Raw genomic sequence first — 23846 nt, 5'->3', positions numbered from 1 at the left:
TGCACGCACACGTACACGCACGCACACACACAAACACACACACACACACACACAGAGGTGTGCACACCCCATCCGTTTCCCAACTTACCAGAGAATTCGTCTGGACAGAAAGGAATGAATGCTTCCAAAATAACTGCTTAAGTTTGGTCCGCGCGCGCGCGCGCAGGAGCACACACGCCGCACACACACACACACACACACACACACAGTGAGCCGTGATCAAGGTACCCACACATGCAGCACGGAGCAGTGCTAGAAAATACACACACAGGCAGCACTTAGTTGTGCTCAGAAAGATACCCACTCCTGCAGCATAAAGCGACGCTCCGGTTACCCACACACGCAGCATATATCGGTACCAGTGATACCCATATAGGCAGCATTCAGCTGTGCTCAAGATACCCACACTCGCAACATTATAGCTTTGCTCATGATACCCACATTCGCAGCATACAGCGGTGCTCGGCTACGTATTATTATTATTATTGTGAGCATTTACGCCTAATCTTGAAAATAGGCCCTAGGCATTTACAGAACACGTATGTAACTATCAAAAAGGAAAAATTGACCACAAGATACCAAACATCATTGAAAACTATTCATCCACCCACCCCACACACAATGCACACAAGCGCACGCGCTCGCACACACACACAAGTCATAGCACACAATCATAAATAGTACACAATCAAAACTACAACCAACAAATTCTGAAACTATCAAAACTCACTCACTCACTAATTGTCATTTTAGTTCATACTGGAAACGGATGAGCTGTTGAGAATTAATCTGGAGGAGAAAAGGTGGGTCTTCAGACTGGGTTTGAAAGATTGCAGCGAAGATGAGTGACAGAGACGGAGAGGCTGAGGAAGTTGATTCCAAAGAAAGGGGGCTTGGTATGAAAAACTGCGTTGGCCATACATTTTGGTTCAAGCAGGGGGGATCCTAAGCATGCGGGTGTCAGAAGAAGAGCGGAGTTGGCGTGAGGGTATGTAAGGATGAATGACATCAGAAAGATACTGTGGACCAGAAGCCTCAGTGGACTTGAAACAAAGAGAGACGACTTTGTAAATAATTCTTTCTTATTCTGTAAGCCAGTGTAAAGTATGAAGGAGAGGAGAGACGTGATCAAATTTACAGGAACGAAAGACAAAATGAACAGCATAGTTCTGGACTTTCCAAAGTCTAGCAATGAGGTTGGTGGCTGAACCAACAAGTAGGGGGTTACAATAATCCAGGCGGGACAGCACAAAGACACACGCAGCATACAGCGGTGTTCATGCTACCCACACTCATAGCATACAGCGGTGTCAATGATGCTCGTAGAGGCAGCATGCAGCAGTGCTCATAATACCTACACACACAGCATGTGGCGGTGTTCTTGGTACCCATACACGCAGCATATACCGGATTTCAAGCTACCCGGACACGCAGCACACAACTTTCATTGTTAAACTTTACTGCATTGCTGTGTACTACGCGTTTGGGTATCTTCACCGCTGAGCTCTTTCTGACTCACTATATTTGGGGGCGATTGACACGTGCATACGAACCTGACGTGTGTATCACAAGGTGGTAACAAGTTCAGTACAATACTCTGTGTGTGTGTGTGTGTGTGTGTTGTTGTTGTTGTTGTTGTTGTTGTTGTTTATCTGAGCGGCTTGCCGATACTCACTCTTCCTCCTTCGAACACACGTAACTTAGCCAGACGTTTGGCTGGTGTCTTGTTTCTGTTATTTGTTTGTTTGTTTGTTTGCTTGGTTGTTGTTTTTTATTGTTGTTTTGTTTTGTTTTGTTTTTTTGTCTGTATTTGCTTCCTTATCTTAAAAAAATATTTTCTTATTTATATTTTCTTTTCTTTTCCCTCAAGGCCAGACTTAGCGCGTTGGGTTTTGTTGCTGGTCAGGTATCTGCTAAGCACATGTGGTGTGCCGTATATGGATTTGTCCGCCTGGATAATCGGAATGCTGTGACACCTCTTTGAGTAACTGAACTGATTTTTTTCACTCTCCGAGTCTCAGTCTCTCTCTCTCTCTCTCTCTCTCTCTCTCTCTCTCTCTAGTCTCTCTTAATTTCAGAGTTTAAATTTTTCCCCTCTCTTATGTATTTCTATTAACACCTTTATTTTCATTTAATATTGTGCAGTGCAGATCCTTTTCAGGGCGGGGACTGGATGTAAAAAAAAAAAAAATTTTAAATAAATAAGCACACTAGCGCTATCTCGTATCCTCGAAATAAAGAATTTTGACTGTCACCGACTACTGACCACTGCTGACCCCAATGTATACGGACTTGGGTCTCACACACACACACACACACACACACCGGCACAGTATATATGTTTTTGGGTTTGGGTTTTTTTTAGAAATGGTATTCTCTTGAAATTCAATTTACCAGTCCTGTTTCAATCGATACACAGTGATTATTACATAGAAATTTGATTAACGAAATTATGTTTGTATTTGTTTGTAATGGGAAAGACTGATTAATTGACCAATTTAGTTTCCTCTTTTTTAATTCCTTTTTAATAGTGCTTCTGGAACACACATTTTATGCTTTAATGATTCTGTCCATATCTTTCCAACACACATGTACGGGGGACTATCGGGCCGGGGGAGTATCGAAACGCTCCCATATATCGATTGACGCGTCCACACGTGTGTCTTAACTATCAGAAAGCCAAATGTATAATACACATGCATGGCGCTGAGAGACGCGTTACTCTCTCTCTCTCTCTCTTATAATTATATGATTAAAATGTTAGATTGGAACACAGTCTATTACATATATGTTACATAGCTTTCTGTCTTTCATTTTAATTCCTGATTGGTGTTTCTCCCTCTTTCAAGACACTTTATCCACACTGATACTCAGCCCGGGTTTTTCGTGTATAATGTCAGATGTTTTCCCTTTCTTCTTCAGTCTTCTTCTTTTTTTTTCTTCTTTTTTTTTTTTTTTTACCAGTTTATTATAATATTTTTGAAGTGGTGTGCAATTTTGTTGTCAGCAGGCTTATTTATAAATCAAATATAACTCAATTCAATTGTTCTCTTTTATTTTTCAGTTCAATTCAAAATACTTTATTATCTGCTTCAACCAAAACAAACTCCCAAATCTGTATTTTTCTATATCTGTTTTGTTGTTGTTGTTGTTGTTATTTGTTTGTTTGTTTTGTTTTTGTTTTTGTTTTTTGTTGTTGTTGTTGTTGTTTTGTTTTGTTTTGTTTTTTGTTGTTGTTGCTGTTGTTGTTTATTCACCTGTTTAACTTTCACTTCTGTTGAGTTTTTAACCAAACGAAATCAAACTGAACCTCGCCGAAAATTTCATCGGGGATGTGTGCAATGTGCTATCATTTATAGTTACGCCCCCTTGGAGGAAAAGACAACTCCACCAAAACATTTATGTCGGCTGCTCTGAGACTCTCATCGCAACGCATCGTTTCACTGTCAGGTTTGGAGCAAGAGCCTTGTGTATTTATTTCTCAGTTAAACGAAAGTCCCCATGTGACAGCACATCTGATGTGACTCAGGAAATATTACTGAGTGTCCTGCTAAATATTGCATGTACTTGGTTTACAAAATATTTGTCATTTGTATGAAAAGGGAAAGTTTAACGCGCCAGTCTTTGAACAAAGTTTTTTTTTTCAAAAAGTTTGTTTTGGCAGGCTACTACTTTAAGGTTGTCCTCTCTTTTGATTATACCTTGCTCCCAGGGCAGATGAGATGATAATGACACGGACAAAACATGCACAGATATTATATCCATAAAGCTTCTAAAAAGTTCTTTGTTTTTGTCTTTTAACCCATTCCACTTCATCTCCCCTCCTCACCTACCACCCCCAAACCCATTCCCTCCCCACCTACCACCCCCTTACCCATTCCCTCCTCACCCCACCACTTCATTTTTGTGATGAACTAATTTTTTATATCATGGTAAGAATTCCTTTGCCTCCAGGTCACTTAGCTTGGAACTTGCTTGACCGCTTTTCTTATCGGGTACTGTGATAGTGACATGCACATTCCATTACTTCAAACTTGTAAATTCAGTACTGTTCCCCTCTGTGCCAGTCTGCCGTTGATTCAACAGTAACAAATGATGATGAAAAAAAGATAATTATTATCTTACAATAATGATATAAATTCTATAATTTCACTTGTCTTATGATAATATGATTTCCCCAAAATATATGATTCCTTTAACCAAGTGTTTTGTCTGAATTATGTCAGAAAGCATCTACATATTGTTTACTGAAACTGTGAAAGAAGCATGCAGAGCAACCATTACATTTTTCATAATTCCTTTCACATGTGAGGGCAGTTATGTGTGAAGATTGTGTGCGTGTGTGTGTCTGTCTGTCTGTCTGTACTATTCAGTGTTTTATTTGCCACTAATGGATATAATTGGTTAATGATGGGTGCCTATGTTGTGGTGAACAGTTATTTTTATTCACGAACAGTGATACATACAACAACCTTTCAATCTTCATCTACACACAGAATCACACATGCATGCACACATGACATGATACACATGCAGTCACAAAGAAAGATGCTTTCTCATAACTATTTTTTCCCTTATGTTCCAGTTTTCAAGTTTCTTCACACAACACAGCACACCATGGGTCCTAGATTTGAGATCTATGTGAAGGCTGCCAGTGATGGCAAGAGCATTGGAGACTGCCCCTTCAGTCAGTTTGTCAGCATGGTGGCCCAACTCAAGATCCCTCAAGATCAATACATTCGTACCCCTGTTGATTTCAACAACAAATCCAAAGAATTTCTTGCCCTCAACCCAGAAGGCACTGTACCTGTTCTTGTGGACTGTGAAACCAAGGAAGTGATTGCAAATTCTCAGCTTATTGTGAAATACATTGATAACAAATTCCCAGAACCAGATATAAAGGTGGATTACAGTGGTCCTGCCATAGAAGCATGTTCTGGGGTGTTCCCCAAACTAGCTGCGTTTTTGAAAAATAAGGACAAAGAAGCAATACCAACGTTGAGGAAAGCCTTAGAAGATGAACTGGCTAAACTTGATGCATTTCTGAAGACGGATGAACATGGAAGATACTTACTTTGTGACAGTCCTTGTGCTTTGGACTGTTCTCTTCTGCCCAAACTGCGACATGTTGAGGTTGCTGGGAAACATTTCCAGAAATTTGAAATTACAGAAGGTTTGGATGCATTGCACAGGTACATCAAAGCTGGAGAGTCCTGCCCAGCATTTCAGAGCACCAGCTACCCTGATGAGGAAATCATAAGTGGTTGGAGCAGACATGGACTGATGAAGGTTGAATGAAAAAAAATGTGATGTTTTGGTTTTTGTTTTAACTTCAACATTTTATGTCTGTTTGCTGTTGAAGCATTTTATGTTTGTTAGTTGTTGAAAGGCACATTACAGGAGAATTTGTTTCAAACTTTAAACTCATGAATAAGAATTCAAGAGGTTTAAGAATATTTCAGAACTCAGATGGTCTTGTAATGAATGTACCAGATTAAGAGCTTCCCAGGCATGATAGTTCATATATTTTCTTTTAAAGATTCTCATTATTGGTGCTGGTATGTGTAATTGCATGCATGGATTTGTTGAAACAGATTAAATGCTGTAAGGTCAAGTAGTGTTTACTTTTTTGTTGAAATTTGAATACCATTCTGCAAATAAGATTAAGTGTGTATCCCAAGGTGAAAACAGAAGTTGATAGATATGAAATGAAATGCTTATACAGAATTTTTGTGAAAGCTTTAATTTTCTTCATTGTATAACAGAGGATTCCCCCCACCCCCCACCACCCTTGTATGTTTTCATTACTTGTTGTCCTGTATCAGATGGTTCAAGTGTTTGGTGCCACATGGGATATGATTCAAACACAACCTATTCATGTTATGTTTGAGTTTCCATTAAATAATTGATACATTTGGGTGCATGTCAGCACATATATTTGTAAACATGTGGAAAGAATGCCATGAATCAAATATGAAAATAGCAACAACAAAAACAACAAAAAGTAAATAAATAAACCCATAACATGTACACATTGATACAGTGCATGCACGCTTCCAAACACATGCAAACACATGACCCATTGCAGACGATGCAAGGGAGATAATAAACCTTGCAACCTTGACCCTTAACCTTCGCTGGCTATCGTGAGTCGTACAGGACCCAGAAGGGTACAAAAACGGAAATATCTCGGTCAATTCTTAATCTTTTTCTACGAAATTTCAGAAATGCTTCCTACACCTGAAAGGCCAACTTTTGCAACAAACAAACAAAAAAAAATCATTTATTAGTTAACGAATAATTAAAGGTGGCGTTTTAACTACACACGGACGCATGTGTGGGTAGTGTATTACCCATGCTTTTTAAAGAGGAAAAAACGTGGTCACCCCTCGAAAGCTCGTGTGGTTCATGCACGACCCATACTTTTTTAATAGTGATTTCAGAAGGTTTAATTTGCAATTAGTGAAGGAAAATAAAAAAGTTTTACTTTCAATAGCCTCACTACCCCACTACTCACCCACTGCCCTCCCCGACCCGCCCCTTTCAGTTCGCCTGTCTTCAGCTAGAGCACTGAGGGACATCTGTACAGTCCTTCCATCCCTTTCTCTAACAGCATGTACCCGTGTGACTGAATATCTTTGTGCGTTGGGGGGGGGGGGGGGTGCTATGAGTAACTGATCTCTCGCTGTCTATCTCTCTGTCTTAGTCTCTCTCTCTCTCTCTCTCTCTCTCTCTGTCTCAGTAATGATTGGATAAAACGACACTGTAACGTCCCCTGTACCCCCCTGTCACATGGGCTGTTAAGCTAATGACAGTAAAGAGTCAAAGTGTCTCAGTCTATCTATCTCTGTGAGGGTTTGTATGTATGTGCATGTGGTGTTAATTATGCGTTTGTGTGTGATCAGTTGTGTGGGAGTGTGGGTTCGTGTGTGTGAATGCGTGAGCGTGTGTTTCTTCTGAGTGTATGTGTTTGTGTAAGTCTGTGTGTGCGTGTGCGAGCGAATGTGTGTGGACTGAATCAGTCGTTACGATATGTTTTCCTTTTCAATATTTTCTTACAAGCTTTGGAGGAATATACAGGTTTTTGTCTCTTTACAAAGTATGGGTCGTGCACGACCCACACAAGCTTTGGAGGAATATACAGGTTTTTGTCTCTTTAAAGGTATGGGTCAAGGACGACCCACATGAGCTTCCGTGTTTAGTCAAAAGCGACAGCGGTATGGGTCGTGGACGACCCACATGAGCTTCCGTGTGAAGTCAAAAACGACATCCAGCGAAGGTCAAATGAAAGGTCAAGGACAGTGATATGATCCTTTCACGCTTGCATGGAAATACGAAGTGCAACCAAACAAACAATTTCTACCAACCTTTCATGACAAGTGTTCAAATGATACGCTCAGTGAATGCCACAGTATTCATTAAAGTCATCAGAGTAAAAAATGAAAATACACATATTATGAAAGTTTGTTTCAAAATCCCGTCTGGGAACACTTTTCTTGATACTTCACTTTAGTTGAATAATTGTTCTGTTACTGTTTTTTTGTTCTTTCCTTTTTTTCTTCTTTTTTCTTTCTTTCTTTTTTTTTCTTTTTTATAGCATTTGTTGTTGTTTTATGAAATCAAATCTGCTCTGAACAAAAGTACATGAGTTTTTATCATACTTGATATCATATCATATTATTTTATTATTATTTTCATTACTACTACCTTTTTTTTCTTCTTTTTTAAACAATATCATAATTATTATTTATTTACTTATCTTCTTTTTTTTTTCTTTTCTTTTTTTTTTTTTCTCAAGGCCTGACTAAGCGCGTTGGGTTACACTGCTGGTCAGGCATCTGCTTGGCAGATGTGGTGTAGCGTATATGGATTTGTCCGAATGCAGTGACGCCTCCTTGAGCTACTGATACTAATACTTATCATACTTGGGTTAATGGGAAAATATATTTTTCACTTTAGTTGAATAATTGTTCTGTTATTGTTTGTTTGTCTGGTTGGTTGGTTGGTGGTTGTTGTTTTTTGCATTTGTTGTTATTTTATGGAATAAAATCTGCTTTGAACAAAAGTACATACTTGGGTTAATGGAAAAAAATGATGTGCAAATATATAGCCGAGGATTCAACTAGCTGCAGCTTCTCACTCTCTGTGCCTTTCTGTCTGATGTTCTTTTTCTTTCTCCTTCAGTTCTCCCCTGTCTCTGTCTCTGTCTGTCTCTGTCTGTCTCTCTCTCTCTCTCTCTCTCTCTCTCTCTCTCTCTCTCTCTCTCTCTCTCTCTCTCTCTCTTCTTGGCGATCATGTTGTTTGTTGCCGATAGTTTTGTTGGTAGTGTGCTACTCCAGTGCTGATCTGCCATTCACACACACATACACACACACACACATACACACACACACACACACACACACACACACACACAAACAAACAAACAAACACGTGTACGCACGCACGCACGTACACACAGCTTATTGTCACTTTGATCGCACACTCCCTTCAGTTGGTTGCTCAGTCAACATGACCAAGAAATCAGTGGCAAATTTCAGCCGGCGCAGCGAAACACACACACACACACACACACACACACACATACACACACACACACACACACACACACACACACGTACACACACACACAAACACACACACACACACACACACACACACACACACACACGTGCACGCACGTACGCACGCACTTGTCACTGAGATAGCACACATCCTTGGATGCAGAATGGTTAAGACGCTCAGCTGCCAATACAGAGAGTCCGTGAGGGTGTGGGTTCGAATCCCGCTCTCGCCCTTTCTCCTAAGTTTGACTGGAAAATCAAACTGAGCGTCTAGTCTTTCGGATGAGACGATAAACCGAGGTCCCGTGTGCAGCACGCACTTGGCGCACTGAAAAAGAACCCATGGCAACGAGAGTGTTGTCCTCTGGCGAAATTACATAAAAAATGAAATCCACTTTCATAGGTACACAAATATGTAAGCATGCACTCAAGGCCTGACTAAGCGCATTGGGTTATGCTGCTGGTCAGGCATCTGCTCAACAGATGTGGTGTAGCGTGTATGGATTTGTCCGAACGCAGTGACGCCTCCTTGAGAAAGTGAAACTGAAACTGAAACCTTGGATGCCCGTGACCAAGAAATGTCAAATCTCAACGCAACTGATATCTCCCGCCCAATTCAACTTAGAAAACTATTATATACATCCACTTAAGAAGAAATGCAGTCTCGAACACGAAGATTTCGCGAGAACCCTCATTGACCACTCCAATTCTATCACAGTATCTGCTTTGGCACCTCAGTGTCTGAAGACACAGAACCCTCATTGACCACTCCAATTCTATCACAGTATCTGCTTTGACACCTCAGTGTCTGAAGACAGCATCCGTGTGGTTACTGCTTATACATTATCATGTTTATGAAAAAATGCGCATATGGACACTGGACAATTTTGAAGATTCAGTTTTCTTAACTAATGAGAAATGATAATGGGAATGCCGGTAAACCGTAACTGGACCTCACTGGTGTAAGCGCCTGGAAGACTTGCTGGACGGACAGATGAACAACAAATCTGACACAAGTCACACTGACTATGCTTGACAGTATTTTCACAATGCTTCAAACGATGTCACAATACTGTAAGCGCCTGGAAGACTTGCTGGACGGATAGATGAACAACAAATCTGACACAAGTCACAACTATGCTTGACAGTAGTTTCACAATGCTTCAAACGATGTCACAATACTTAAAACCAGTCCAATTACTTAAAAATAATACTCAAGTTACATACATCAAAATGCCCACAATCCACATAGTTAAAATCACAAATCAGTCTCCTTTCTCCATCTTCCCCATCAACACTTCAACAACTATTTTTATAAACAGAAACAGTTAAGAACACATTCGGTCAAAGGTACTGTTTATTTCACGGATGTTCATCTTTGATTCATGACCTTTCATCTGACTATATCATATAACTTTTAAACGAAAACATTCAAGTATGAATTTCTTTTTTTTTTCTTTTTTTCTTTTTTTTTTTAACAAAATGTGAACAAATCATCAGCATGTGTGACGGGATATTAAACAAAATCCGATCTCATGCCGGTAAGCTTGAACATGACTTTGCGGGCCGTCACGAGCCTATTATAGCTAGGTTAGCTCCACTGCATCGACAGTTGATAAGCAACTGTCTAAGATCTGAAAATAATACATTATTTCGGAAGTTAAAATCACTGCGTTTCTCCTTCAGTTTCCCCCTTTTTTTTAACCACTGCCAGTGCAACATGTTGATCTCTCCAGTCTATGAGTCTGCCTGTCTCTTAGTGTCTGTCTCTCTGTCTCTCTGCCTGTCTCTCAGTGCATCATGCAATAACATATATATAATGCAGTATTGTGTAGTGCAGACCCTGTTTCAGGGCGGGGACTGGATGAAAAATAGCGCGCCAGTGCTTATCTATTATCCTCGAAAATAAAGAATTTGTCTCAGCTGTCTTGTCTTGTCTGGGTTTTTTCTCTTAGTGTCTCTGTCAAGTCGCTGTCTCTGTCACATGTCTCTGTCACACACACACTCTCTTTCTCGCTCTTTCAAAATTGCGACTGATGCGCAGCCGGTGAAACAACAACACTGAACAACAACAAAAGCCCTTGTCAGACGTGAACAGTCAACAGCCGTGAAGGAAAACTAAAGCGTATGAAAACGCACACATTGACCTGACTGCAAACAACAGAAGAACGTACCACACAAACCAGTAGCAGCAGATCACATGCCGCACACATTACAGAAGCTACTCCTTTTCCCCCGGAACCATCCGTAACTGGAATGCCCTCCCTGCTGAGACAGTCCAGTCCCCCTCCTTGGACACCTTCATCCCCAAGGTGTCCAGATCACAGTAAACATTAACCCCCCCCCCCCCCACTCCCCCACCCCACCCCACCCTTTTTTTTCTTTTCTTTTTTCCGGTGGCACGGCGATTTTCGGGCCTGCAGCTTCACTGTGGTTGCTACAAGGCCTTGGGCCTGAAGGCCTGAGTGCATCTCCGCATGCAGTTGTGCCATAATCGTTAGGGCCAAAATTCTTTTCCCTCCTTTCTTCTCTCTCCCTCTCCACGCTGCGCACCTCCCCACGTGTCAATAATAGACGGACTAACGGCTGATGGACATTGCAGGAAGAAGAAGATTTTCCAAGCAGATACATTCAGAATAGTACTTTTGGTTGACTCAGAATCAGTGTAAAAGTCTTTTATATAGATTTGTTTTAAATAAAAACTCGACCAAACATTATTAAAAAAAAAAAAAAAAAATCATTTGTTACAGGCTGTGATCCAAAGGCACCATCGTAGAACTTTGATTTTGCTGGGTTCCTTCTCATATTGTTTTTAAGGAAATAAAATGGCATGTAGAGCAACTCAAAAAAGGGTGCACACAGAATAGAGACTACTTTTGAAATGATTTTCCATCAGTCAGTCTCAGAATGCTGCAGAATCCTTGAGTCTTCAATAAAGAGCATATTTCAAACTAGTCCCGATGACATTCCCCAAAGAAATGGGGTTTACAACTAAAAATTGCACAACAAAAATGTTACATTTTTCAGTCGTAGGTATAATGCTCAGTATAGACTGACAACCACTTATATCACGCACAGGACTGAAAGCTTTCCAGAGAGCTAGAGTTAAGCAAAAACATTTATTGTGTATGTGGCAAACACTGCCGGAGATAATAGGAAACCATAATTTACTTTTTGTGTCGAAGGATTGTCTTTTTATATGTACTGATTGGATGATTTCATTGTTGTGGCTTATCTTTTCTCTGCATAGCCCCCTTCAACCACTAGCCTCCACCTCTCTCTCTCTCTCTCTCTCTCTCTCTCTCTCTCTCTCTCTCTCTCTCTCTTTCTCTCTCTTTCACACACACACACACACACACACACACACACACACACACACACACACACACACACACACGTAACAAGTCATAAGTCAGCCACTCGGCAAAAGAGAAAAGACGTAAAATCAAAGAACGAACGCACATACATGGAAGAGTTATTTGGGGTGTTTGGAAGTATGTATCCAGTGACCAAAATCAGTGGAAAAGGCCAAATAAAAATGGTTAGATATAACAAAACTTTCATTTTGTCGTTTGAAACGTTTTCATGAACGTTTTTGCCTCATTTTGCATCAGTGGTCTGTAGTCAAATTACACCAACCAATAAGAGACAGAGCCGGAACTATCCGAGAAGACCGAACGTCACTTCCTCTTTATAAAAGGTCTTTGTTGGGAAACCAAAACATACTCCGTCTGATGAGTGCAGATATTTCTCAGAAAAAACTTGGTGGGTTCTAGTGAACATTTAGAACTCTTTTTCTTCTGAGAGTTGATTTTGCGTCTTTTTGATTGCCGTTGATTTTTCTCTGTAGAAATGAGACCTTCCAATGTGTGTAATCCGTGTTGGAAAAACTCGGACCGTAGTACAGAGTTGGAGTCATCGAGATTCGAGGGTTCAGTGTGTTTGGAAAGCTATGAGTAATGCAGTATTTTTATCAAACCATTTTCTGATTTTGGTTTTAAAATATACACGTGTGTTAAAGGTATGAATGATTCTTATTCACTCGTGGCACTCGACACGTGATACTAGCTGAAATGTCAAATACCGAAACTGACCTGGCATGCAGTTATTATTTCAAGCAGTTCGTCGACGATTTTGCTTAGATTAATTTTTCGTTTGGAATTCTTAAAGGGAAATTAAAGATAATTATTGAAACAATTCTCTATTACTCTTTGTTTGTTTCTTATTGGTGTCAGGCATGTCAGTTTATCATCACAAAAAATAAGAGCTGCAGTCACATGAGCTATGAATGCTTATATATATATATATATACTATATTAGTATGTATAGTTATAATGCATATTTTTCTTGTGACATTGTCGTGTTTTCAACAGCTAAGTTTTTCACGTTTTTAAAGCAGAGACATGGTGTTCCTTTTTGTGAAAAGCCCCAAGGCTAATTTATCAGATATTTAAGGACTTTTCCCCTCAGGAAATCATGGCTTTATTTATTCTTTCAATCTTTTTAGTCTATATTTCAGGGAAAATTGATTAAAATCTTGACTTCTCTGTCATTAACTCAATAACTGGCTGTCATATGCATTTCCTGATCAGTTCAAAACTTCAAGAAATTCATTAATTTCCTAAAAATACAGATTTACAGTATAAAACTGTAACTGATTACCTTGGGTTCTGTCTACAACCTAAGAATCTTTGATTTTAATTTTGAATGTTTCTGTTATTTTCAGTTTTTATCTGCCTTTGGAAATAAAGGGCCAGGACACGACTGAAGGAAAGGAGAAAGTTTGTTTCCAGATACAGCTTTTGTCATGTCGGAAGTAAGTTTCCATGATCAAAAAGTCTTTCGTTTTTTTGTTTGTTTTGTTTTACAGTAAAAACTGTAAATAGTAAAGGTAAAAAATGGAATAATGTTTTGCATAGCAGTAATTTAGTATTGTGCATAACACTTGTTAAAAAAAAATTGTTTGCTAGATAGAGAATCAAATTATTTATATTGATTCGATAATTTCCCTTGGATACGAAAATAGCTTCATGACATTTCAATTTTCACTTTTAAGCAAATAGTTTGGCATGATGATTCATATCATTTATTTTCTTGAGATTTTTGTTCCTGAAAAGAAGAGGTATTGTGAATTGAGTCAGAGTGGTGAGATGTTGAAGAGAGAGATGTGTTGTCCATGTTGGTAGATGATTGGTTTTGTTTGACTTCAGTAACAGTTATTGATCTTCAGAAACATTGGCAGTGAGTGATAAAATTAAAATAACAACATTAAACCCAGTGGATCAGTAACTGTTTTAGTGTGTATCTGATGCCATGCCCTGTGTTAATTGATATTTCTATACATATCATCTTGTAGTAAATATTAGTTTTAATCAATAAATACTAATTTTACAGACCTAAGGGCCTAGTAAATGTACTGTGGTTAGATAAGAGTCATGGGATGGATTTACAATGAATCAGTCTGTTTAGAAATGCTTAGAAGTTGACAAATATGCAATACTGACATTTAGTACTTAACATTGTGCAAAAGTGTTTCTTTATATTAATTATAACATGGGTATTAAATATTTTATGTTACATTCTTATGATTACAGTGGTCAAAAAACTGTGGGAAATCATGCGCATGTGGTGTGTGTGTGTGTGTGTGTGTGTGTGTGTTCTTTTATTTCAAGAAAACCAGATTAAGAAACATCTTAAGATAATTTTCATTATCTTTTGTCAATGTCGTTGTTTGAAAATAAGAATTGAAAATGAACAAAACTTGAGAGAAAGACAGAGGAAAGATTAGCTTATATTTAAACTGAAGCATTCAGTATTTCAGTGATAAGTCTGACTCAACAGCTGAAATTTCTAAGAAAAATTCAAATCATTTAAAAATCAATATATATATTTTCATATAGTATAACTTATATGTTATATGCAAGTTCAGCTGTAAAACCCAATTCATTAGCTGAATAATAGAATGTTATAAATGTAATTTTTGATGTTTTGAATTTTCTTATATGATTCAGCTGTTAAGTAAGTTTTATGATGGAAATATCAAATGTTTCATGAATCTTTTTTTTTCTGCTGTTCCTCACAGGCAGACATGAAGAGACAGCTATCTGATCCAGTGTCTGATGACAGTGAGTCAGAGGACATGGAAGAAGATGAAGAATTTGCCAACTACTATAATGACAACACAGATGACCTGGACATAGACAAACCCAAAAGGAGTGATGATCCAGAGTACTTTGAGTACACGATACTGCAGACAGAGGACGCAGAGAGGTTGTTGAATGAGGAGGTTGAAGTGTTGTGTTCAGCGTTGAAGGTTAGTAAATAATGACAAGAACAATAAAAAGTATTTGACTGTTTCTGTTGTGCTGGTTTCTCCTCTTCATTTCTCCTGTCTGCCTGTCTTCATTAAATAGCTTTATCTGTATCTGAGATTCTTTGCTTTCCTATATATTTAATCAGTGTGAGCATTCATGGTTTATTCAGTAACACTTATATCAGCTAGATATTGGCATCTTCTCCGAATGTTTTTAATCTGCAGTGTCAAACTTCACACAGTGGTACTTTGGTACACAGTATTATTGATATTTTGCAGTTGTGATCTTTATTATCAGTAAATCACTTTGTTCATAAGTCCAGATCATAATCTAAAATCATAGTATACTATAATCAGACATGCAGTGATTCTTTTGTTTTTTTTTCCCCTTTTTTTCTCAGTTAAGCGATGATACATTGCATGCACATGTGTATGTATCACAGTATGAATTTCCTACAAACTGTTGGGCATACTGAATTGGAATTTTAAAACTGAATCCAAGGAGGAAATCGAAGTTGCAAGCAGCAAGACTTGATAGGAATGCTGATTTTGATACAAAAATGTATCTTTTAATTCTTGTTTCCTCAGTTTATCATGGCATAGGAATACATTAATCTTTGTTGAGTTTGTCCTTGAGACTGTAAGAATACAGTTGTACATTTAATGAATGCATTTGAACAGGACTTAAAAAGAAAATGGTATCTGTTCAAGAGATTTATTGTCTGGCTACTATAGAAATTTTATGTTTAAAAAGGGAAATAGTGCCTTTTTTGTTGTTTGTTTTTGTAGTTAATACTTTCTGTTGAATATTTTGGGTTACTTGGGTATTTTTTCCATCCATAAAGCTAAATGGATAGTTAAGCTTTAGACTTTTATTTGATGGTTTTTCCTTAGAAGTCAGCTGTGTGGTCTCAAATGGTGTTGGTTCCTGTGTACTTTCGATAGACATTGTGTTGGAAATGTATTATAACCCAGATTGATAAATGGCAAATATAATGGAAGATAAGCACATGTTCACCGATACATGTTTGTAGATTGATTTGCAGGTGTCACCTTCCTTGGCAAAGATGTTGCTACACGTAGGTGGGTGGCAGGCAGATTACATTATTGAAAGGTACTCAGCATTTTTTTCTATTTTTTATTTCCCAACAATGTTCACATAATGTATGTGTTTTAAGGATGTTAATTTCTTCTACTCATTCTAATGTTGTAAAAAAAAAATTTTAATGTCTGTCTACTGTTCTCAGGAGGAGGAAAATACCCTGTGTAGAATACTGACTGTAGTATAAAGATGTTATTCTGTAAAGCATAATCTCTTTTTGGTCACTTACTTTGCTGTGCCATGTCATTTTGGGTAGTGTTATTTAATGATCTTTGTACTGTTAATGACTGTGGGTGTGTTCTGACATGTCTGAAAATTTGGACTTCTCAAAGGAAAACAGAACAGGAAAGTTCTGGGTTTATTGCTCTGTGTGTAAAAAAAAAAAAAAAAAGTTATATGAAGAAATTTACTGAATATAGTGTGATGAGAAAGGCTAAACAGCTTTGATTTAAAGTACTGTTAGAACTTATTTAATCTTATCTAATAAAAATATGAATATATTGTGATATAAGATAATATGATATAATATGATATGATACAATACAATATGATGAAATATATTATAATGAAATAAGACATACTATGAATTATGATATATATACCCCTGAAGAAGTACCACTGTATTTTTCTTTGTTCCTCCATACCTTTTTTTTTTTAATTTTTTTTTATTTTTTATCTCTATCCCTCTCTCACTCTTTCTCCCTCCCTCTCTCAGTTAACTGTACTTGTGCTCAGCAGAACAACAGAATTTTAATTTTAAAGACTTTTTTTTTCTTTCAGATACCAGCAAGACCAGGAAAAACTGCTTGTAGAATCCAATATTTCCTGTGCGAAAGATAAAAAAGAACAGGTATGTGAGCTTTTTCAACAGACAAGTATCAGCTGTGATTTGGTGGAACTTGAATTGTCTATTTTCTTGATGATATTCATCATGTGTTATGCATTGAAATTGATTGACCTCAGACTTCACAAATCGGAATCATAGTGGGTAGGTCCAGCCAAATTTTCAAATTCATAGCAGGTTATATATTTGCAAGCATGAAAGAGTGCAATAAAGTAAAAAGCCACACCAAATTTCAAAGCAATATCTCAAATAGTTTTTGAGATATTGAGTTTTGAATTTTTGAAAAAAAATTGGTGATTTTAGCAAATCTCCAAAATGATATTTTGGAACCCATGTAGAATTGCAACCAATACATTCTTATTATCCAAACTCTTCATATATAATCTACATAGTACACGAAATACCTCAGATTTTTTTCAGTTGGCTGTTAATGTTACTGGCTGAATGCCAGTGTCATAAATTATGTGGAAAATGCAAATTTTCTTCACATCCGATCCTGCAGTTTTGATGGTAGTGGTATTAAAATGACCGAAACACAAAAACTATTGCAGCTACATAAATATTTAAGATATTTTCAGGTTCAGGAAAGACTGTTGACTTCCAAGACAACAAATGTTAATAATAAATCTTGATAAATGACAGCTTTTGTTATGATTATATGAGAAAAAAATGCCTTGGGGATAATGTGCGGCAATAATGCTAAAAAGGATTATCCTTTTAGACATTTTTCATGTTTATTTCCCAACATGAAGTCAAAATCAACATGTATGCATCACTTTATATAATTGTTTAGCTGATCGTACCAGTTCTAAAGTACAGACATCCAACTGAACTAAAGCATGGTCTGTATCAGTGCTGAAGTTTAAAAAGGTTAAAAGGTAACAACATTCTTACAATACAGCATCAAAGGTGCCCCTGGTAGTGTTATTTTTATTTGTTTTTCTCTTTTTTTTTCTATTTCTCTGTCTCTCTCTCTCTCTTTGCCTCCTCATTCAAGTAACTGCAAACATTTGAAATTCAGAAGCACGAAAGTGTGCAAAATCTTTTACTTGTTTCTCTCTATCACATCTACCACCAGCAGGTAGCACACACACACACACACATGCATGCACATATGCACGCACACATACTTTCGCATACTCGCATGCATACACAGTTATTTCTTTTCCCTGCCTCAATTTTTTCCCCTACCCTCGTCTAATATCACTTTTAGTGAAAAGACATTAAAATGAAGAGTGAACACACGACAAGCACAAACACGTGCCTATGTATGTGCACACACACACAAAAAAACCCCAGTAAAAGCACACACACACACACACACACACACAGAAGAAAAAAGATAGAGTATGTTGTGAACTTTTCACTGAAAAATTCGTCTGCTATTTTGACAGAGTTCTTGGCTGTCTTTCATTGTCAGAAAGAAAATTCTTTCACAACAGAAAATGATGTCACTAACTAAAATTGTGAAAACTATCATTCAAATACTTATTAAAATAAGTGATATAATGTTGGTTTACAAAACATCTGAGCAAAACCTGAACTGCGTTGAGCGATGCGACAAGACTGCTATGAAGCTGGGCATTGAAACCACAGATCTAAAAATAGATCTAGTTGATCAGTGACAAAAAATACAAGGTCTCCACTTTTAAATAGACGCTGCTCCTTAAAAGCCTATTGGTCGTTTTATAAAGCGTTTTATAGAAGAAGGAATGAACTTTTCAATGGTAGGTTTATCTAAAAGATTTTTTTTTTTTTTTTTTTTTTTTTTTAATTATCTAAAAGATTTAATTTTTGTCGAGAGGTGCAGTAGAGCATCAAGAAAAATAGGTATATTTTGAGCCACATTTTTGTATAAATCAAGTAAAATATACCAGTTGGAAACTTCACCCAGGTAAAAGTAGAGAACGTGATCTTTTATTTGATAGGTCTCTTAAGTCATTGGTTTTGAGGAGCAATCTCCGTAACCTATTTTTGTCACCAACCCTCTCAGACCAGAAGCAGACATCAGTAAACTTTTTAAATTTTACAGCGCTACATTTTGAAGAGCGAAGGTTACTCCACTTGGGGCGATCAGTTTTGCTCACACTGCCTTACACACAAAAAAAGAAACACTTAGAGAAACAAACAAAAGTGGTTTTATTTTCAGCTGAATTTCTCAGCTCAATGTATGCAGTATTGTGCTTGCTAGGGCGAAGTGAAAAGTCTTAAAAATATGATGAGTCAGCCATAGTTACACAGCATTACATAGTGACCAGACCTACCTAATCATAGTCATTATTTGTTGTTCATCTTATGATTAGTTTAGTTTTATCTGTCAGGTCAGGTCACTAGATCTGCTACTGGTAACCTGAAATCCAGTACAACCTGTTCAGGGTCGGATTGCCGGCGACTAAACCGGCACTCTCACCGCTCCCTTCCGGGACTGGTGAGGCAGGTGGCTAGACAACCTTATGGAATTAAAAACGAGATCCATAAAAGGGCGTCGGCTCAGGAGAGCCACCGACGGCCATCTAGTTCCACCGTGCTGTGTGCATGCCACACGCAGTTGGCCCCCGGGGTGTGTCTACCCATGCATGCGAAGTCTGGATCCGGTAGAATCTGCGGAAGAAACCTATCGGTTCAACGGAGAGGAAGGCAGTTACAGCAACGCACTGTGGAGTGCAGAGAGCAAGATGAGACACCGAAAGGATATCTTGGTCATCCACTGCATCCGTGCTCATCCTCCAGTCGTCTCGACTTAGTCTTGCCACTGGAAATTGGTGGACCCGGACGAGAGAGTGAGGTCGACGTTGCGCAACTCCTCTTCACTTTAAACAAACTCATCGCGCAAGCCATCAGTCATCCATACTGACCTTTCACAGATAGATTCATGAGCATCCCCCCCCCCCACCACCCTCCCCCCATCCCCCAGCTGGATGACAACGATGGTCATCATCGATCTCGATGGACACACACCACCAGTTTAGTTTTACAAAACTAAATTGAAACAGACTGGGAAAGGATAGTTGTTAATGAAAACAAGAAAAATGAATGGAAAGATCTTTGGAAAGTAAACATACAAGTCATATATATCAGTGAACACACACACAACATACAGGATCCATACATGAGCACGCACACACACACACACACACACACACAGAGAGAAACACACACACACACACACACACACACACACACACACACACACACACACACACACACAAACCAAACAAAGAACCATTGGGTTAATACATGTTAGATGGAAAATAGGACCAAACACCAAAACCCTGCTCTGAAATATATTTGCAAGTTGCTTACAGGTGTATGCTAGGGCAAGCGCAAGTTGCAGCCACCAGTGCAAAGAAGGAATGCTGTTGTTTCGCTTTTGCCTTTCCAGTTGAGATGTACAAAATAAGTTTTCTGTGCTTTTGTTGTCTTCAGGATTTTTTGATAGACAGCAGTCCCGTGTGCCCTGTCTGTGTGGAAAACTACCCAAGGGACAAATTCATGGGCCTGTCCTGTGGCCACCACTTTTGCCCATCCTGCTGGGAAATGCATTTTCGCTTCCAGATAGAGGAGGGGGTCACCATGGGTAGGTGGCGATTGTAAGGAGAGAGCAGATTATTGAACAAAGTTGTTTTATTGGCCATGGTCTACGATTCAAAACATGGGGAGGGAAGGGAAGGGGGCAAAGGTAAGATGGGTGTAGGGAGTGGATGGGGGTGATGGTAAGGAGAGTCTGGTATGTTTGTGTGGATGTCCAGGAATAAAGGATATGTGATTATGAATGTAGTGGCTGAGTGTTTTTTGGTTTTTTTTAAACCTAACAACATGGGGTAGTATACAGTGTGTGTGTGTATGTATGTGTTTTTGCACATGGTCATGTCACTGTCTTTTTGTACATTTATGACCATGTGTGTAGGAAGATTCAGTAACTGGACTGTTGAACTTGAAGTGTTCCCATTGTCAGTTAGATAGCAGGCATGCATTCCGTATGAATAACAAGAGGTTAACCATCTCTTTTCTCTTCGTGCTCATAATAAATAGGGAAATGGTGAATTTACATCAAAAAGTTTTTAGAAGAAGTGAAAGCAGTCAAGGAAGTTCCCAAACTTAATAATCTCTTAGTGCCCCTGGACCCAAATTTCTGAGCCCAAGAGAGAGGGATTGTCTCTGAGCAACGGCTTTTCCACTAAAGCATCTCTTGGGTCATGTTTTGCTATGATACTGAACATAGGCAGCCTTGCTGTTAAAAAAAAAGAGAAGAAAATGACAAAGAAAATCATTAGTGAAATGAAAATTGAATTGAAACAGTGTTCGTCACTTTTTTTTTTACTTATTGATGCTTTAATTTAGATTTTTTATTGAACCATTGGTTTGTTATTGTATGGGTATATTTTGGACCTTTATCTACTTGCATGTATGGAAAATCTTTTTTAATTAGAAAAATGTTGTTTGCCTGCATGCTTGTAGTTGAAGTGCAGGCATTGAAGCTCCCATGATGTAGGTGAGAAGAATGTTGTTTGTGATGCTCTGCAGGTATTGAGTGCATGGGTCAGAAGTGTAAGGTTCTGGTTCCGGAGGACTTTTTGTACAAGGTGCTGACAGACTCCAAGCTTCGAGACCGGTTCTCCAAACTTTGCTTCATGGATCTCATCAAGGTGAGGGGAACACATCCACAGACACTTGTCAAACAGCATTTGCACACATGCACGCACAGCACAGCACGGACACACACACATGAATGAAAGTCCAGTGGCTAAAAAAAGCAGGCAGATAGCAACTGAGGACACCCATATTTTAGCAAAGTATTATGAGCTATTGCCATCAGGGCGACGCTTCAGAACTTTTAAGTTCAAATCCAGAGCTCTGAAGACTTTTATTCCACGTTCAGTCCACCTTTTAAATTCTTGAGAACTGTGTGTGTGTGTGTGTGCGCGCGTGTGCGCACTCTCATGTAAGACGTGTGAAAGTCCGTGCATGATAGGTTGTACCTTGTTCTAGTTGTGTGTGTGTATGTGTGTGTTTACTTAGCTTAAAAATGTGACAGTTGGTTATTATGAATGTGCAATATGTAGGATGAATAATGTGCAATATGCAGGATGAATGTACAGTGGAATATTTCTAATGCTAACGTCCATATTCTAAATATGTTTCTGTTAATAATTAAGATGTAATGATTAATTGCAATATTTTAAAAGCGAATATGTGAAATGCTTTTATTTGATAACATATGTTTATTACTCTTGTTTAATCAAGTAAACCACGTGTGGGGGGTGGGTGGGTGCGGGTGTGTGCTGATTATCTGGTTGTGGTTTTCCAGTTTATCTTTATTCTTATCTTAGCTATTATTATCAATGTGCAATATAGTAGGCTATGCTTATAATTATATTCAAAATAATGTTTCTTAATTCTTTCTGTTTTTACATTAAGAATACCAGTTATTACCTGCAGTGTGTGGATGTATGTATGAAACGGTGTATGTGATATTTTTTACATTTGTGTCTTCGTAATATTCGTAAAAGCTGTTGTTGACTTTTACAGTTACGGTCCCCATGTTGTTTATTTGTCTATGTTGTGATAATGCACCTGACCAAATTTCTCCATTTGGAGATAATAAAGTTATTCTTATTCTTACACACACACACACACACACACACACACACACATACATACATACATTAACAAGATCACCCAGGCACTTGCTCATGGTGGTGTAGACATGATGTGTTTATGATGCACATTTGATGGAGTGTATAATGATGACTGTGTATCTGTTGCATATATTTTTGTTGTTGATGCATATTTTATGGATTGTATGATGATGACTATTTATCTGTCTATTGTGTATAATTCTGTTGATGCTGCATTTTGGATAGAATGTTTGATGATGATTGTGTCTGTATCTGTTGTGTATATTTGCGTTGGTGATGCATATTGGATAAGTGTATGATAATGACTTTCTGTATCTGTCAGTGAAGCATTTTGGATGTAAAATTGGCTGGTGACTGTTTGTGTGTCTGTCAGTGAAGCATTTTGGATGTAAAATTGGCTGGTGACTGTGTGTGTGTCTGTCAGTGAAGCATTTTGGATGTAAAATTGGCTGGTGACTGTTTGTGTGTCTGTCAGTGAAGCATTTTGGATGTAAAATTGGCTGGTGACTGTTTGTGTGTCTGTCAGTGAAGCATTTTGGGTGTAAAATTGGCTGGTGACTGTGTGTCTGTCAGTGAAGCATTTTGGATGTAAAATTGGCTGGTGACTGTTTGTGTGTCTGTCAGTGAAGCATTTTGGATGTAAAATTGGCTGGTGACTGTTTGTGTGTCTGTCAGTGAAGCATTTTGGATGTAAAATTGGCTGGTGACTGTTTGTGTGTCTGTCAGTGAAGCATTTTGGATGTAAAATTGGCTGGTGACTGTGTGTCTGTCAAATTGGCTGGTGACTGTGTGTGTGTCTGTCAGTGAAGCATTTTGGATGTAAAATTGGCTGGTGACTGTGTGTCTGTCAAATTGGCTGGTGACTGTGTGTGTGTCTGTCAGTGAAGCATTTTGGATGTAAAATTGGCTGGTGACTGTTTGTGTGTCTGTCAGTGAAGCATTTTGGATGTAAAATTGGCTGGTGACTGTTTGTGTGTCTGTCAGTGAAGCATTTTGGATGTAAAATTGGCTGGTGACTGTTTGTGTTTCTGAATTGCTGCTTCAGGGTCACCCCAAGTTACGCTTTTGTCCTGGTCCCAACTGTTCCGTCATCATTCATGCCAAAGAACCTCGTGCCAAGAAAGTGGAGTGCTCTGTCTGTAAATCTGTCTACTGGTAAGTCTCTTTGTTCATGACACATTGCACTGTGACCCATCAGTCTTACTGTGGGTCATCATGTTAATTAAAATTAAAAGTAATTTAAGGGGATGGGTGTGTGTGTGTGTTTTTTGTTTTTTTTTTGTTTTAGATTTTTTTTTTATTAATCTGTTTATATTAGTCGTGGGAGAGGTGGAGATGGGTGACAAGCTGGAAGAGGGAGGGGAGGAAGGGGAATTGTGGAAGA

General features: G+C 38.4%; 2 protein-coding genes across 5 annotated transcripts in view; both read left to right on the top strand.

Annotated features, from left to right (window-relative positions):
• The first annotated feature begins 3393 nt into the window (after window positions 1-3393).
• Window positions 3394-5915, top strand: LOC143284993 (uncharacterized). Of its 2 annotated transcripts, none has more exons than XM_076592158.1 (2): window positions 3394-3445; window positions 4586-5915. In XM_076592158.1, the coding sequence occupies exon 2, from the start codon at window positions 4618-4620 to the stop codon at window positions 5296-5298; it is 681 nt and encodes a 226-aa protein (XP_076448273.1). In that variant the 5' UTR covers window positions 3394-3445; window positions 4586-4617; the 3' UTR covers window positions 5299-5915. The 2 variants fall into 2 exon arrangements, with proteins under 2 accessions (XP_076448273.1, XP_076448272.1); XM_076592157.1 differs by having other exon boundaries at window positions 3398-3450.
• Window positions 5916-12253: 6338 nt separating this feature from the next.
• The window catches only part of LOC143284448 (putative E3 ubiquitin-protein ligase ariadne-2), a 39275-nt gene continuing 27682 nt past the window's right edge, over window positions 12254-23846 (top strand). For all 3 annotated transcript variants that reach the window (XM_076591087.1, XM_076591086.1, XM_076591085.1), the window contains exons 1-8: window positions 12254-12329; window positions 13291-13380; window positions 14647-14877; window positions 15924-15991; window positions 16760-16829; window positions 20250-20400; window positions 21348-21469; window positions 23508-23617. In XM_076591087.1, coding sequence (XP_076447202.1) covers window positions 13372-13380; window positions 14647-14877; window positions 15924-15991; window positions 16760-16829; window positions 20250-20400; window positions 21348-21469; window positions 23508-23617 — 761 coding nt within the window. In that variant the 5' untranslated portion in view covers window positions 12254-12329; window positions 13291-13371. The remainder of the gene's footprint in view (window positions 12330-13290; window positions 13381-14646; window positions 14878-15923; window positions 15992-16759; window positions 16830-20249; window positions 20401-21347; window positions 21470-23507; window positions 23618-23846) is intronic.

This window comes from Babylonia areolata, chromosome 8 (genome assembly GCF_041734735.1).
Source record: "Babylonia areolata isolate BAREFJ2019XMU chromosome 8, ASM4173473v1, whole genome shotgun sequence".
In the NCBI taxonomy this organism is placed as follows: Eukaryota; Metazoa; Mollusca; class Gastropoda; order Neogastropoda; family Buccinidae; genus Babylonia; species Babylonia areolata.
The sequence above is the reverse complement of the archived record's forward strand: the minus strand, read 5'-3'. Positions and strand labels throughout refer to the sequence as shown.

Excerpts from the sequence above, each read along its gene's own strand:
- LOC143284993 (XM_076592157.1), top strand. The coding sequence starts at position 3,402 with ATGTCGGCTGCTCTGAGACTCTCATCGCAACGCATCGTTTCACTGTCA. Across the intron at positions 3,451-4,585 it reads ACGCATCGTTTCACTGTCAG|TTTTCAAGTTTCTTCACACA; the intron begins GTTTGGAGCAAG and ends CTTATGTTCCAG.